The sequence below is a fragment of the Heloderma suspectum genome, chromosome 2, assembly GCF_057233095.1.
Source record: "Heloderma suspectum isolate Gila_16-S chromosome 2, 16-S_ref, whole genome shotgun sequence".
Lineage (NCBI taxonomy): Eukaryota > Metazoa > Chordata > Lepidosauria > Squamata > Helodermatidae > Heloderma > Heloderma suspectum.
Window position 1 is genome coordinate 249,786,772 of NC_139459.1, and position 16,368 is coordinate 249,803,139.

Sequence of the window (16,368 nt, forward strand, 5' to 3'; positions counted from 1 at the left end):
GCCCAATTTTTTCTTTACAAACAAATAATTAAAGAGCAATTTATGATTGTGTCTTTAAAAGGGCCTCCAAGCCCCCTTAGCTTTTTGTCACCCCCCCTCGAAATTTTACGCTGGCTAGGGGCCTGTAGTTAGTTACGCAGCAGGTTTGTTTACAACTAGTCTAGTCACAATCCTTCCCTAAATTCTAGGAGGGTCATTTTAAAGCAACAATAACACAGGATATTTTTTCTTCTCTCTCTCTCCCCTTTATTTTTGTTCTCCGATGCCTCCTATGTCTGAAATCCAAGCGCGAGTTAGGTTTAACCAGTTGTGTGGACCAGTTGACAAGCTGGCCAAGACGCCAAGTACAAGAAGGTGAATGTAGAAAAGTTCCTGTTAACTCTTCTTCATACGCCTTCTTATACTTGGCCAGCTTGCCAACTGTTCCTGTTTAGCAGCCCGATTCTATCCATGTTTACTTTGACATAAGTCCCATCGAGTTCAATTCACTGGCAGTGCCTAGGTTTGCAGCCTCCGAACGTCTAATCCGGGGGCTGTTTTCTGATGTTCGAAGCTGGCGAACATATCAGGATCGATTCCGAGAAATGAGTGGCCCTGGCCACAGATCTCGAGTGCTTTAGAGCTGTACTGAGCTAGGGACACTTGACGAGGAAGCCTATCCAACTGAACAAGAAAGGAATCCGCTCCGAGGTAACGGTGTTTTAGGCCGACCTACTGTTGTGGAAGGGATGCTTCTCTCTTTACCAAGACACTGGCAGCCCGATCCACCAAAGCATTTGGCCCCAAAGCCATGGCACTGCGAGGGGTTGGGAAGTCTGTCCCATTGACTTCAGCGTCGAGTCCTGGCACGCGTCAGGCCACGATCCGCAGGCTGCAGCCCTTCCACGCTTTCTTGAGGGGTAGCCCCATTGAACTCAGAGTGGGCCTTGATTAGGATCGTACTGTTCAGATGAATGAATGGGGGAACATGTGAACCTTCTCTCCACTTGATTGTGTTGGCTGTGCTTTCATAAACGGTATTCGATGAATCAATATGTGCATGGAGGGTGGGGAGGAACCGACTCCCTCCCCCCTTCCATATATATATATATCTCCCATGATATGCCATTGAAATCAGGAGGAGTTAGTTTTAATCAACAGGGTGAGGACGAAGTACTAACGGGATCAGCTAAATATTTCGGCTCAGTTGGGCGAGGGATGAACCCGAATATAAGGAGCGTGAAAAAGAAAAGGCCGGGGATAGGATGCTAGGAGTCAGGAAAGGAATCCGCTCACACGTCTTCTTGAAGAGGCATACAGCCAATGCGCCCAGTTCAGCGAACCAGGTCACTGTGACCGGAGCCCCCGTCGGCCGGCATCTATTCTTCACGGGTAGAAAGCCGTTGCATTGATTCGGTGTAATTATCTGTAGCACTTCGGCCCGGCGGCACTGGCCTTTCATTGTTCCCTGTTGCACACATTGTTTCCCGAGGTTCATCCATTCTCATTTACCTGTCACTGAGGGGAGGATGATCGGGGCGCAGGCTCTCTGTTAACACCGCATCCACGTCTTCGCAAAACGTTTTAATACGTTCCTAGATAATAGGCCGGGCTTACTATTTTTTTTTAATCTCTCCCCGACTTAGACTTTTTCTACATTTTTACAACTTGGGGTTTCAGAGACTGTCTCTGGGTTAAATGCGGTATTTCGTATAGTAGCGGGGGAGGGGGGAGTATTAATCGTCCGGAAAGTTATTTAATCATGTTCTACATACACTTTCCTGGAAGAACTTCGTGGAGTAATCGGAAACACGGAACCCCACATAGGGCTCCTACACTCGTAATGGCGTTTGTGTGGTGGATGTGAAAGGGAGGAGAAAAGTGACACAGGGCAGGGTTCCGTGCATTTGGGGGTACATTTGCCAGGCGATGCCTGTTTTTCAGTCTGAAGGGCTTTTTAAAGACTGGAGGGATGGAATTTCGAAACTGCCGATCTGGGCTTCCAAACGTGAAACTAAATTCCACTGAGCAACTAAACCAATAAAGTGCATGAGTGTTTAGGACGGACTGCACATGAGGGGATGTTTCTATCATCTTGCAACCCTAGCCCTATGCAGGCCTACTTGGAAGTCAGCCCCACTGGGTTCAGTGGAATGTGCGCCTAACACTGCAATCCTATACATGTCTACTCCCAGGTAAGAATGTGTATAGAATTACAGCCTAAGAAAGAATGCAATCAGGTTCATTTTACTGTATTGCATTTTTTGGAATCTGGAAGTCAATGTGTTTTTCAGAGCATGGCCCTTTAAGAATCCTAAAGGTGCAACCCAGTTCAGTGAAAATCCATGGGGAGGTGGACTGTTCCCCAAATAACCCGCAGCCTTCTTTTCTCTCTGTCTTTCTCTCTTATTTCATTGCAGTGGTTTCGGACTTGGGTAGGGGAATCGATCCAGTAAGAGCAAAGCAGGACCACTATCTCTCAGAGCCCAAACAAAACCACCCCCACACAGTTACAAACTTCCAGCTGTCCTGGATGCTTCTCTGAAAGCCACCCCTCTCACCACCACTGCCTCTCATAAACAAGAAAACAGTAATTAATTTTTATCTGGAGTAGGAAAAGGTCAAACAGGGAAGAATAAGAAGGGACCGAGCAGAAGAAGATGTAACCATGGCATAACCTTCGTCTATTGCTATGGTGCGACGGGCTCTACAAAACAGTCGGATAGGCAGAACTTCGGGTAACCAAGAATGCGTGGGGGTTGCACTGTCCACAACCCAACCGCGAAACCAAATTCGCGGGACGCCTCGCGAATTTTCACATCCTTCAGTGGCGATATCATTCTGATTAACAATATTTCTCTGTACTTCGAAACACTGAGAGTGCGGCAACATTTAAGAACAATTAGAAGAGACCCTTTATAACATTAGAATGCAGAAAGCCTGAAATAAAACCCGTGGGCTGGGGTGTTATACCAGCCTACTACTTCTATACCTCTCGCGGTTTCCCCACCCTCCGGTTGAAAAATACACGAAAGATTCAGTCTCACGAGTTCATGCACCGATCGGAAACATACCATGTGCCACGTGAGAGCAAATGTTTGTAAAATAAATGAGACTTAACGCCCCTAGGAAGTACTTTTAGGCTGCAATCCTATACATTTTCCTGGGAGTAAGCCCCACTGAACACAGTGGGACTTACTTCTGCATAGACACCCATAGGATTGCACTGTTAGATATTTGTCAACAGATCTACATTTATCAGAATATTTACCAGAATATTCCACAACGTTTACAGGGGTTCTTGTTGTATTTAAGGGAGCTTGACATTCTGTCTTCCACTTCGTTTTCTTCTCGGCCCCGTCCACCTCTCCAACCCGCACGTTTTAATAATAATTAAAAAAAACCCTAACAAGCAATTAGACTGACATCATTACGAGATGAAAAATAATTACGAAGCCCGAAATGATTTGCTTTTCTCTGGCTGGTAATTGAAATGTCACTTTAAAATTAATACACCTTGTTGGCTTTAATGGTGCTCCGAAGTCGGAAAGTGGGGCACGGGCTCGATACTGTCATCCCGCCGGCTGTTTGATGCGCTGAGTGCAGACTCAGGCTCCTGGCTTATTAAAAATGCATCTGTTTGTCATCCAGGGTTAGGCGCCTGCTGCAACTGACATTACCAACATAATCAGCGGGGTTTAAAACATAAAATAAAGATCAGCCTCTCTCAAGTGCATTTCATTTATTCGTTCATGTACTACTACTTACAGCTGAAGGGAGTGGTTAGTAGTAGTAGGCACAGGAAAACAGTCCTCCCTTACTGTGAAAACGATCTATCCAAAGTACTGTTTCGGGAGAGGTTGTGGAAAACAGTGTATTTCATCCGATGACATCCCCCAAAGTTTGGCGCTTCAGAAGTCCGTGCTACCCCTTCCCTCCAGACAGTTCACTCAGCTGTCATGTATTAGATATCATACAATGGATTCAAGGAGCTGGTGATCGTGTGTATGTTACATGCCCTGCCTGGGAATTAGCGTGCCTTCTGGTTCTCAAAAGTCCAGTGGATTGGCCTCGTTCTCAGTCCAGGCGTGCGCCTTCCCGGCCCCCAAAGGGCTCCTGCATTTTGGAACTGGGTGTGTGTGTGTGTGTGTGTGTGTGTCGGGGCGTGCTTTAAAATCAACCCGGGGTTGTAGCCAATGTTAGTCCTACTCAAAGTAGACCTACTGAAATGAATGGGGCTGAAGTTCGACTAACATTGGATCCAGGCCTTTCTATAGCATATGAGGCATCCACCACTACCAGAACGTTGGCGGCGTCAACGTCAGCCCACGCGCACCCGCACCCCCACCCGCGGTCCGCATAACCTGGACGTGAAATGTGCAATCGCTTTGTGCCATCTTTCTTAGGGTTCCCGACCACCAGACCTATTGGGCTTAGGGCCTTTCAGCTTCAGCCGCCAATTGGGGATCGTGATCTTAACCACGCGAGCGCCAACTGAGACAAAGATGGGCTCCGAGGACAACATTCCGACAGGCTTAAACTTAGAAAGGCCTCGGTGTGCGCTTTGGTGCTGTCGAGGAGAGCTGCTGGCTGTCAGATCGTGCGCTTAAAAAGCAGGACTTTTCAAGCGTAAGAGTCTAAATGGAGCGGGGAGAGAGAGGGAGAATCTGCGCTCTCAGAGTTTCCTCTTCATATCATCAGCCCTAATTACTGCACTGACTTTCCTGTTGTTTTGGCAGAGTTACAGAGCTGGAAAGCTCCCTACTAACACGGCTCTGTTTGCTGCCCATGTCATTAACTTCTAATTTATTTAAAAGGAGGGGAAAAATCTAAACTCATACCGCGTTCAGAGCCAATCACATGAGTCATCGCCTGACGTCACCGTCAGCGGCGGCTCCCATTGGCCGAGCCGCGCTTACTCAACTTCCCAAAGGAGGAAACAGCCAGAAGTCTCCCAAAAAAGGGGAGGAAAAAAAGTTGATCGGCTGTTGGGGCTGATGTGAGCGGAGTCGGTGCGTCCGGGAGCCTGAGCGAGAGGTTGATTGAGTGGTCTGGAGCGAAAGGCGGCGGCGGCGGCGAGACGCGGGGCGGCAGCTCTCCAGGCAGGGGTCCTCGCCGCGATGTCTTCTCCTTCCAAAGCGAAGGAGGCTTTCTCCTCGGACGAAGAGGGCCCCGCCGCCGGGGCCGAGGATCGCCACAAAGTCAAGGTCTCCAGCTTGCCTTTCAGCGTGGAAACGCTCATGTCTGACAAGAAGCCCCCGAGAGAGGCGAGGGAAGGCGTCGAAGGCGCCGGCTTGGGCACTTCCAGGAACCTGCTCTTGCCCGCGCACGTCTCCAGGGAAGCTCCCAGCCCCGGCGGGCTTACAAAAACCTTCGAGACTTCGTCGGTTAAATCCGAGAACTCCGAGGATGGCTCTGCGTGGATCCCGGAGGCCGGCGGATACTCCCCGCCCCCAAGTGAGTCTTGGTCCCGGAGGCCGGGGTTGGGCAAGGTGGCGCGGGCGGATCGCTCGGAAACGGTCGGGGGGAGAGCCTGCAGGAAGGGGGCTTTGCGGAGGGGGAGGGCGGGGAAGACCGCCGAGCTCCTTGCTCCGCTCGGTAGGCGGGGCCGCTGCCCGGTTCGAGCTCCCCGCGGAGCCCGGGTCCCGACCGGGGGGTGGGGGGCAGGCAGGCAGGGGAACCTTCATTCGGACCCGGCGGCAGGGTCTCTGGGGAGGCATTTTTCAGGACGAGCGCGGGCAACTGAGGCAGATTGGAGAGCAGACAAAAAGCTCGGTGTTCGGGCAGGACCGAGCATGTCCTCCTCCATAGCTAGGCAACGTATCTTAGCCGAGCCCCGCAAGCCCCTTCCTCTGCATGATGGCATACAAGTCCACACTTTTTAAAAAAGGAAGCCGCTTTGCCCACGCTCCCGGCGCGATCTGCTGCTCCAGTTCCTTCCGCTGGACTCGCCTGGTAGGGGGCCCTGAACTCTCCAAATAGTCTCCGGCGGCCTGACGGCGATACCTCTGGGCTGGCCGGGCTCCGCGGACCCTTTTCTCCGTGTGCCTTTCCCTCTGTCCGATCCGCCTTAATCGCGTCTCCTTTCAGCTTCCGTCGCAGAGGGGTATGAAGGTTTGGTGCCCTGCCTAGACTGGTATTATTGTTTTAGTTTCTATGATGGATTCCCAGTCCGGTCGCCTTCTTTGAAAAGGCTTGATTCCTTGCCTTTCCGGCTACTGGGTGAGCAAAACTCTCGCCTGGTTCAGTTCGTCGTCTCTCATGCAGAAGTTGCAGTAGTTCCCCTCCTTCCCGGCAGGAAGGCGACTGGTAAGGCGGAATCGCTGGCTTTCTTTCCCACTCGGAGAACGGCTGATCATCCCGCTTCTAATCGCCCTCTGTTGCCTTCCCTTGTGCACCTGTAACGGCAGTCTGCCCCGAGGCTCTTGCACGTCTCTCTACATGGAGCCATATTTGAGGCCCATGAACGTAGCCCGAGAACAGAATAAATAAATGCCATCGGCGAGGATCGAACTCGTTTCTTGACCATTCCTCGAGAACTTCCCGTTCCGCTTAACCTGCGCGGCGGGTTGCGAATCGTAAGGAAAGAAACCCATGACAGCAGCTGTCCGTATTCTGCTCACGGCCCTGGCTTTCAAGCCCCTTTTTTTCGGAAGACTTCTGCCCACTGCACATCCCCAAGTATCTTGTCGCTCTGGAATCCACCTTCTTGGGCTCAATATCTGCACCGATTTTGAATTTTCTAAAGTCAGTTGGAGTTCTATAAAATCTGGAGATATCTACTTTCAGACAGACCTTATATTCCAGGCATACCTTTAGAAACTGTTTTCAAACAGAACCTCTTTTAACAATTAGTGTTTTAACTTAGGGCCTTGCCCCTATTTAATTTCATGTTCTATAATTTTCCACACAGCCGTAGTTCTCCTACCAGTGTATACACAGACAAACATGCCCACGCCTCCCTTTTAAGTATTAGACTAAGCAGGAGAAGTTAGGGATGAAGGGAGGAATGTGTATGTGTTAGTGTGTGTGTGTGTGTGTGTGCGCGCGCGTGCTTACATATTGGTACCAAGAACTAAGGCTGTGGAGAAAATGATAGAACATGACATTAAAATGGATCAAGGAGGGCAGACTCAAGACTTGTGGGATCTAATTTTTGTATTATTATTTTTTACTAGAACCCCAAGATCCAACCACCAAAGCCTGGTGCAAAAGACATATACCTAGAATGAAAGAATTCTGAGCCCAGGAGTGTGTTCTGACTGAGTACCATAAGTGATTAGACTCCAGTCTTTTCATGCAAAAAATGCACTTCTGGTTACCTTGTGCTTCCTTCAGTTTCAGAAGCATAATTTAGAGGGAGAGTAATTTTGTTGCTCCTATTGTCAAACAACTAGGAGTCAGAAATCCGGGCTGATCTACTGCAAATCACCCAGAGATCTACCAGTAGATCCAGATCTATCTTCTGCCCATTCCTGACTTGAGGTATTTTTCAGGGGGTGGAGGGGGAATGGTAGAAGGTGAAAAATAATTGATTTCAGCCCTCAGTTCCAGAAGGGTCACCATGTTGGTCAGTTGCAGCAAAGAGTCTGTTGGTAACTTAAAGAGTAAGGCATTTTTTGTGGCATAAGTCTTTTTGCCATAAAGACTTGGGTCACTGCAAATGTGTTAGCTTATGGGTTAGTGTTAGGGTTTAGAGCTCAGTTTATCACAAATATCTAATGAAATGGCCCACAAAAATGTAAACCACAGATGTGGCTTTATAGTGCACAGACTTCTTTTTGCTTTTAATGGAACTTCCAAGTAAGTAGGCTTAAAAATCAAGGTACAAGTTCCTATATCCCCCCCCCTCCATGCATACAAAATGCTTTAGCAGAAAATAAAATTACCAGGGGAAAATGTGTGGCAAGTAGGGATTTCTGTTGCCTTCCCGCCCCCCCCACGCTACACCCAGTAACGTCCCCCTGCCCCAGCAATGAAGGTCTAGTTTTTTCTCCAAGTATTCCCTTGCATGATCCCCCTGCCCGATCCTATGCATAATTACTCAGAAGTCAGTCCTACTGAGTTCAGGGGTATTTACTCCCAAGTAAACTTGCATAGGGTTACACAGTGACCATTGCCCACCAGCCCACCCAAGCCATCAAAAATGGCTGATTATTCTAAATCTCAGTACCACCATAATTGAGAAGACCTCCCCTTTCTCCTAAGCTATCAGAAACTGCCAGTAGTTCTAAATACAGATGGCAGGCTAGAGGGCTTTTTATTTTTTTTAAATTAAAAAATAATAATAACCACAGTTAAGTATATACTGGAATTCTAGCTTATGTCTTTAGGGCTGACCACAGAATTCATTCATAACCCTGGCCTTTTTGCTTGCTGTTGGAGCTGCCTTGGGTTAAGAAAACACTAAATAGAATTTGAAACTCATCTTAAAACAGCTTTTCCTTGAGATCTTTAGTTCCAGCTGATTTCAATGGAACTTCCAAGTAAATATGTTTTCACATTTGGAACTACTCTGGGATTTCTCTCCAACCTTGTTCCCCTATGCATAACAGGGTTGGAGAAAAATCCCAGAGTAGTGGAGTTTTTTTAAACAACTATAGTTTTTCGGAGTCTATACAAGTTGCTAAATTGGTTTGACAACACAATCCTTTACAGGTCTACTCAAAGGTAACTCCCACTGAGTCCAGTGGGCTTGCTTTCAGGTATGTGGGTCTAGGATTGCAGCTTATGGATTCTTAAAAGCCTGTCTACAGTGTTTCAGGCCTGGTTGACTCTCACATTTGTCTATGTTGTAGGTGAAGAAAAGCAAGATTATTTGGTGAAAGTGCATCTTCTCCAGATAATAAATAGGCTAAAAGTCACCTGGGGTAAATTGAAAAAGCAGAGGAAATTGAAATGTTTGACATGCACACACGGGGGGGGGGGGACACTGTCTGTATAGGAGGTGAGACCAAAAGCAGTTGTTCAAAGTACTGTAGTCTGTAAATACTAAATATATAAACTTGGGCCTCTCAGTCACTTTTAAATCATTGTGCTATGTGGCAAGGAAGAATGGGAATAAGTTGAAAAAGAAAAAGGTCAACAGATCTAGGAGATTAAAAAACAATTACATAGAAAATGGAGTATAACATGCCACAGTAATGTATTTTGGAAACAAATGCTATACTATTGTGGTTTAATGGAAGCTCTTATTTGTCTTTGCCTTAACTTGGAACATAATTTTTCCAAGTGTTATCATGTTAAATCATTGCTTTCTATATTCCCATTTAAAACAAAAGGCATCTAACCTGCCCTCCTCCTGCCCTTCCTATATTGATAGGAGGGTGAAACCATCATAGATCCTTCTTTATTAAGATTGCAGTCCTGTGCATACTTATTTGGTGGGTAAGCCCCATGAAACTGAGTACACCTGTGCATTTGAAGATCTCTTGGGTTAAAGAATTCACTGAAGGATGTTGAAATTTATTCCCATATGTACATGTGAAAGGGAGCTTTATTGAAGTCACATTCTAAGTAGCATCTTCAAGGTTGCTGTCCCTTAATGTGATTATTTAGTTTACAAGCAGGTAATCCATGATTTGCAGAAAAAAAATCTTTTTTAACAATGTCTGGCCTTGACCACAGAAACCAGGCTTCTAGTTGTTGTTTGTGCCTAGAAACAAATACATAAGATTGCTATTAAGAAATCATCTTCTGTTTTGCTTTAATTAGGGAGAGCTGGGGAAGACTGGATGGTTCTCTTAATATGCTGTGATAGCAGCCCACTTGCATTACCGAAAACATGTATTTTATTCTCAAATGCCACGTTTCAATCACTTGGAGAATATGTGTGAAAATTCACGTACAGAATGATCCTAATATATGCTTAGGATCATGCTGTAAGTGAAGTTTTTCTCTCTCACAGAAACACACACACACACACACACACACGGAAGCAAGTCCCATTGATTTAAACCGGGCATGCTACTAGATAAGTGTGTATAGGAGTGTAAACTTAAGTGTATTTTACTTTTCCAGTAGCCCTTTTAAAAAGACTGGAAAAGAACATAGGCAAAGAAAAACACTACTCCTTCCAAACCAGGGACATGAACATGCAACTTTTATTCTGAAATATACGAGTTATTTAAACTACCTTGGGTTTTCAGTTTAATACTCCCTTAGACAATATTTGCCCTTTAAACCAATATTTCCCAAAGAAACTGTTCTATAATTTTGAGGATGCGATCCTAAATGCACTTATTAAGGAGCCCATTGAACACTGTAGGACTTCTTTCCGAGTAAACAGGCATACGCAGTTACGCTGTAGATGTTCAAATGGTCTCCGCAGTGCATATGCTTGGAAGTAAGTCTCAGTGACAAGTTTGCCTTAGTTCCATGACAAATATGTTCAGGATTTTCCTCTCCCCCCCCCCCTGCTTTTCTCATAGTATAGCTGAACCCTGAAAGTCCAACTACTGAAATGCAAATTGTGCTGAAAAGAGTCAAGGCTATTACTATGTAAATTACAGCCTTCTGGTTGTAATGGAACAAGATATGCAACAAATTCCACATTTTGTATTAGCTACAGATGTTGCCCAGCTATATATTTTTAAAAGATTAGCACATGTCATAAAAGCTACATGTTGAATTAGTGGGCCAGCCTCTTGCCTCCCCCCCCCTTTTTTTTTGTTGTTGCTGGCTGAGAATATAGAAATCTAAATTAAGGGGTGGAGGGGAATAGCATCCAACTCTGCTCACAGGTCACAAGTCTACCACTGATTTCAATGAAAGCCTTAGCAATGAAGGCAGACCAAGGAAGAAAGGAAAAAAAGACCACGCATCAGGCCCTACTCCAGTGTCCTCAGGCAAAGCTTCAACTGAAATCTCTGATCAAAGATGTCATTCACACTTGATAAATCATAACAAGTAGTGGCTGGGGATACATTTATTTCTATCCTTTATGAGACTTTCTGTTTGGAATGTCTAGCTAGCAATTCATTCTTTTAGTAATATGTTCCACTTTCTGCTCCAATTATGACCCATAGAGGTTCTTGTTCTCCCCTCTCCTCCAACATCTTTCTGAGATGAACACATGGGCAGCATATTATGCTCCTGGTTTCCTGACCAGAGGCCTTCAGATGTCCCCACTGCAATGCTGTATATTGATAAAATTGTTGCAGACAAGACAGACCAGCTGTTGGCAACAGTCCAGTTCTGTAAGATGGTGGCTTTGCAGTCTACCTTGAGGATGATTTGTCCCCTCTGTGGCCTGGAGGCCTGGTGGATGGTGATATGGACAGGCAGGTGTACAGCTGTGTTAAGGCAACCATGTACTTTGGTATCTCTGGAACACTGTGGCCAATGTCTTTGTTGTGTTGACTGTTGTACAGTGGGATGTGACAGCTTAACATTTGATATGGTGATCACAGCCAAACTGGTATTTAAAATTAACTGTATGGCATTTGTCAGGATCCTACAACCTGTTTGCTCCTCCATTTGCACACTTTAAACCTCTGCATCCCTTACAGAAGCATGTGCCCGCTGGATTTCTCTGCTGGTGTGAGGAGCAGGCCATAGCAGAACTTGCAATAACCCATTTAACGTGGGTTTAAAGCTTGCTTTGTAGATTCTAAGGTCCTCAGTGGGGAAAATGTATCAGGGCATTTTGTAACAGCTTCACACATTGTTTTCTAGCAAGATGTTTGAAGTATACATCTTAAAATGTAAGGTGTGACGGTGATGAACACATATTGCACACTCATCAGGCAGCAATAATTGGTTGCAGGTCCCTGTCAAGGGTCTGCATGGTGTCAAACCCACATTTGTTGCTGTGTAATGTGTGAAATAGCTGTCACACTGGGATAGGTCCCAATTGCACTATTAAGGGCAAAGAAACCCATGAATAACTTTTAGACTTGTTGAGGTTAAGAAAGGTTTAAACTGTGCAGATTAAAAAAGCTGTAACCGAAGGGGATTATATTGGCTAGATTAATATATAATATAGAAAAACATAGCTGGTGTGATGGGTCATTGCTTTGATCCAGTGTAAGATTTCTGTTATAGATTTGTCTAACACTATGCTTTTGCAAAAACCAAACTTTTATATTTGGAAGTATGCTAGAAGCAGTAGTTGAATGTATAATCCCTATCCTCCGTTTTAAAAAATGGTTCTTTATAGCACCTGAATTTGTTGTGTTCTACTTTGTTCCATTCATCCTCACAGAAACATAAGCCCATGTGTTCTTTCTTGGTATTTTATCTTAATGTTTTGATCAGTGTTGGAGTGTGTGTGATAAAGAGACCAGCATTTTGCACAATAGGGCCTGGCTACCACTGCACTGTGCCTTCCCTCCTATCTACACTTTTCCTGTCCCAGTAATTGGTCTATTTGGACACTATTATTTTTCATATTTTGAAACCATTATTATGTATGTCCTCTACTTTTTCATTTATGTGCTAGGAGGGAACCGTGCCGCTGTTTCTCCAGTGTTTGGCACCTGTCCTTCTCTTCTTCTTGGGTAACAGATCTTTGTTTTTCCTTCCAGGACACCTGAGTCCCACCGCCTGTACGCTGAGAAAACACAAGACAAATCGGAAGCCACGAACACCATTCACCACCTCCCAGCTATTGGCTTTGGAGCGCAAATTCCGACAGAAGCAATACCTCTCCATTGCTGAAAGAGCTGAATTCTCGAGTTCACTTAACCTCACAGAGACACAGGTCAAAATCTGGTTCCAAAACCGGAGGGCCAAGGCAAAGAGACTGCAGGAAGCCGAGCTGGAGAAGTTAAAGATGGCAGCCAAGCCTATGTTGCCTTCTGGCTTTAGCCTCCCTTTCCCCATCAACTCTCCTCTCCAGGCAGCCTCCCTCTATGGAACATCGTATCCCTTTCACAGACCTGTGCTTCCCATCCCACCTGTAGGACTTTATGCTACTCCTGTTGGATATAGCATGTACCACTTATCATAAGAAGCTCAGAAAGCACAGCTGCAATGCAATCCTAGACTTTCTAATGGATCTTGCCCAATTCAAGAGTGCATTACAAAAAGCATTGCTGGTCCTTTTGCTGCATGCTTGTATGTGCCTTATCAAGTATATAGAAGTTTGAAAGCAGAACCTGTATTCATCCGGGTGTGACTCAGAATCTGATCCTGAAAGAAAGGTGTTTTTCTTTTTAACATACATGCTTAAACTAATATTGTTTCTTTATATACTGCACATGGGGTGGGAGGAATCGATCGTTAAATCATGCATTTTTACAGAATATAATATTTCCCCCATGATGTTCCCAGTGGAGTGTCACGACATGTGTTTTATTTAAAAAGTAGGAACCATTCATTCTTTAAAGGGTGAGACTTGCAGCCCAAACTGATGTATGTTTAATGGTGCTTTCTCCCAATTAAGTGTGCATGCAGGTAGCAACACAGGCTTAAATTTGTTGTTTGATTGGGCAGTGACAGGTTGGGTGAAGCTTAAACATCCATGTCAGTTTTATTTATAAAACCTACTTTGGAAATAAAAGCAGCCTTAAGTAGAGGCAGAATGACAGCTGCACTGGGTTAGTTTCTGCATTTCCCATTGGGTCCTATACTGCATCCCAGTCTTTAAACTGAAGTGCAAGTGGCTAGAATGTCTCCAATGCAGCGTGTTGGACTAAGTGGACCAGCACTCTGATCCAGCAAGGCAAGTCTTCCATTTGTAGAATACAGTCCTTTAAAACTGCAGTCCTTGCAGACTTGCTGTAAAGGGGCTCCATAGACATGGGATTGACTCAGATCAAGAGATCCCAGGACCGCTGTGTAAAGGACTCAGGCTTATAATTTTGCCCCTCCTTAGTTTGCAGTTTATTCTTGAGCATAGTAAGACATCACACAAGGGAATGTGTGTGCATGGAATGGCAAGTGAGGAAGGCCTGGGAGGTTTATAAGAATTTTGTCTTGATCCCAGCCTCCTATTTTTGCTCCACAATTGCCACTTACAGTCAAGTTCATGTGTACTTGACTTTTTGAATATCAGGAGAGAGACAAAAACAGGACAGAGGTATGGAGAAAAGAGACGCTGCTTTTCAGAGAGGGGTGCGTGTGTGCATGCATGCGTTTGTGTGCATGTAAGTGCAGAGAGACGATCAAAAACCATGTTGCAGAGTTGTTGTTTTTATTGCAATAATCTGTGCTTTAACCATTATTAGCTTGTAAAAAATGAATTATGCTTAAATGTTTCTTGAATCACCCATAGATCCAGAAAACAAAACAAACCTATGGGAACAAGATAGTGCCACCCACTCTAAAGGCAGGACTTCCCTTCCCTTCTTTTAATTTTTTTTAGGACAAGGGAAGAGTTCTATTTAGTGTACTTGGTACTACATAACCCATTGTTGTTCTAATTTTATTATTACTGTTACTAAACTTTGTGGGAAAGTGTCTATAGAGGATGCAGGTTGCTGCAGACAGGACTTCTCCGAGATGTATTTTTTAGCATTTATGAAAAGAAAAGAGCTATGAGATTTGTTGTTGGGTTTGTTTGCCCTGCTACATGCTGTGTTGTGAATTCTTGCCCATTAGCTCACTTCGACCCTTTTACCCACAGCATATTAAATCCCTTTGAAAGGGATGCCTTGTACAATTTTATATATTTTATTGAAGATTTATTATTTCTTATCTCTTTTATTTAGAATTAAATTAAAAAAATCTTGTTTAATTGTGTGTGGGTTGTCCATGTTTGGAGTTGGTTTTTTTATTTTTTAAAAATTGATACTGTTTCTGCCTTTTCTGGGTCAAGATCAAAGAAATACTCAGAATTATTATCATTCGTATTCCCTTAATGTCAGTCATTTTCAGTTTTTCCTAAACTTTAATCTGAAGAAAAAAACAAATCTGCCACAAACGAGCAGTGTTGAAATTGCAGGTAATAACTTCAAATCAAAAGACATTGTCTTTTGAATCCCCTTGTAATAACTTCCCTTTGGAACCTCTACCGTATACAGACTATTGATACTGATTTCCTGACTTCTTCATAGCTGACTTAGTAAAGTTGTTCATTGTTTACACCAGTGAGTAAGCAGCAGTAATGAAATTTTCCTGGGGAGTGAGACAAAGGGAATTTCTGATTCCATTCGAACTGGTTGCAAAGGAGAGCTGAACTACTCATATGCATTGCCTTACTTGGAAGTAAATGCCTCTGCATTTATTGGGAGTCGGGACTTAGGTCAGGGTGGAAAAGCAGGTCATAGAGAAATGTTAGGAAAGAAGCTCATCCTATCAAAGGCTACACTATTCAGAAAGAAAATCTCTTTTTTAAAACGCGCACACAGTTGCAGGCGACATCCGATTCAAAAGCTCAAGCTTGGAAGTCGTGCTGAGTATCTGACCTCTGACAGTTTGAAACTGACTAGGTAGCTGTGAGATTGTGGAGAGACGAGCTAATGCCAAGCTAGCATTTGCCCGCGATAGGGACGATCCAAACCCTCCAAATATGTTGGTGCTTTTAGGCTGCAACCCTATACTAACTGACGTAGGAGAAAATCCCATTTAACTCTGCGGGGCTTACTTTCGAGTAGATATGTATAAAGGTAGCACTGTTATACGCCCAAGTTGATTATGGCTGGTTCTTGACGTCTTCGTCCTTGATTAGGGAGTGATTTTTTGCATTCTCAGCTCCTGACTAGTTCATCTGAGAAAATGTATTCTTTCTTTACGGGATGGGGCAATTCTAATTATGCAGTTTGTACTCTGCTCTTGTTTTAGCTTTCTGTGGCAAATATATCTTTTGGAGTCCCCCTTCCTCCAAAAACTGCATCCCACCCCTGTTCCTACCCTGAAACTGTGGGACCGAACCTTTATAATAGAAACCGATTACCCGGTGCAATTCTAGTTAGAAGTTCCTAGAATCAAGGAATGCTCCACTTAAAACAACAACAACCTGGAAGGGGGAATCTTGAGTTTTAATGCCACAATCTTCGTGTAAGGGCTAGGATAGGATTTTTTTTTAAGCTTTAAAAGGGCACCAGGTTAGCATCTGCCAGGGCTAATGTCTGAAGAATCTTGACGTTGCAAAGGGCTCAAGCAGGAATCCCCTCTTCTGACTCCGATTCATAACAATAAGCAGAGCAGCAGCTTATAGAGGGCTGTTTTTTTTACAGCCCGATCCTCCGTATCTTTACGCGGAAGTAAGTCCTACTAAGTTCAACAAAGCCTTTTCTCAAAAGCGACTTGGAATACAGCCCTAGACGATTGAAAGTGCTTCGAACGCATTATCTTGGGCTGCAAATAACTTAACTGGGGAGGAAATCCCATTGAACTCAGTGGGGCTTCCTTCTGAGTGGACCTATAAATGAAGATCACCAGTGATGCCATCCTATACAACAGCCTTGTCAGGCAGGTTAGTATTGGTATGCCCATTTTGCAGAC

At 44.7% G+C, this 16,368-nt stretch overlaps 1 protein-coding gene across 1 annotated transcript; it reads left to right on the top strand.

Moving 5' to 3' along the window:
- The first annotated feature begins 4,905 nt into the window (after positions 1 to 4,905).
- On the top strand, positions 4,906 to 14,652 carry MSX2 (msh homeobox 2). Its single transcript, XM_084832407.1, has 2 exons — positions 4,906 to 5,436; positions 12,507 to 14,652. The coding sequence occupies exons 1-2, from the start codon at positions 5,100 to 5,102 to the stop codon at positions 12,929 to 12,931; spliced, it is 762 nt and encodes a 253-aa protein (XP_084688533.1). The 5' UTR covers positions 4,906 to 5,099; the 3' UTR covers positions 12,932 to 14,652.
- The last annotated feature ends 1,716 nt before the right edge of the window (positions 14,653 to 16,368 follow it).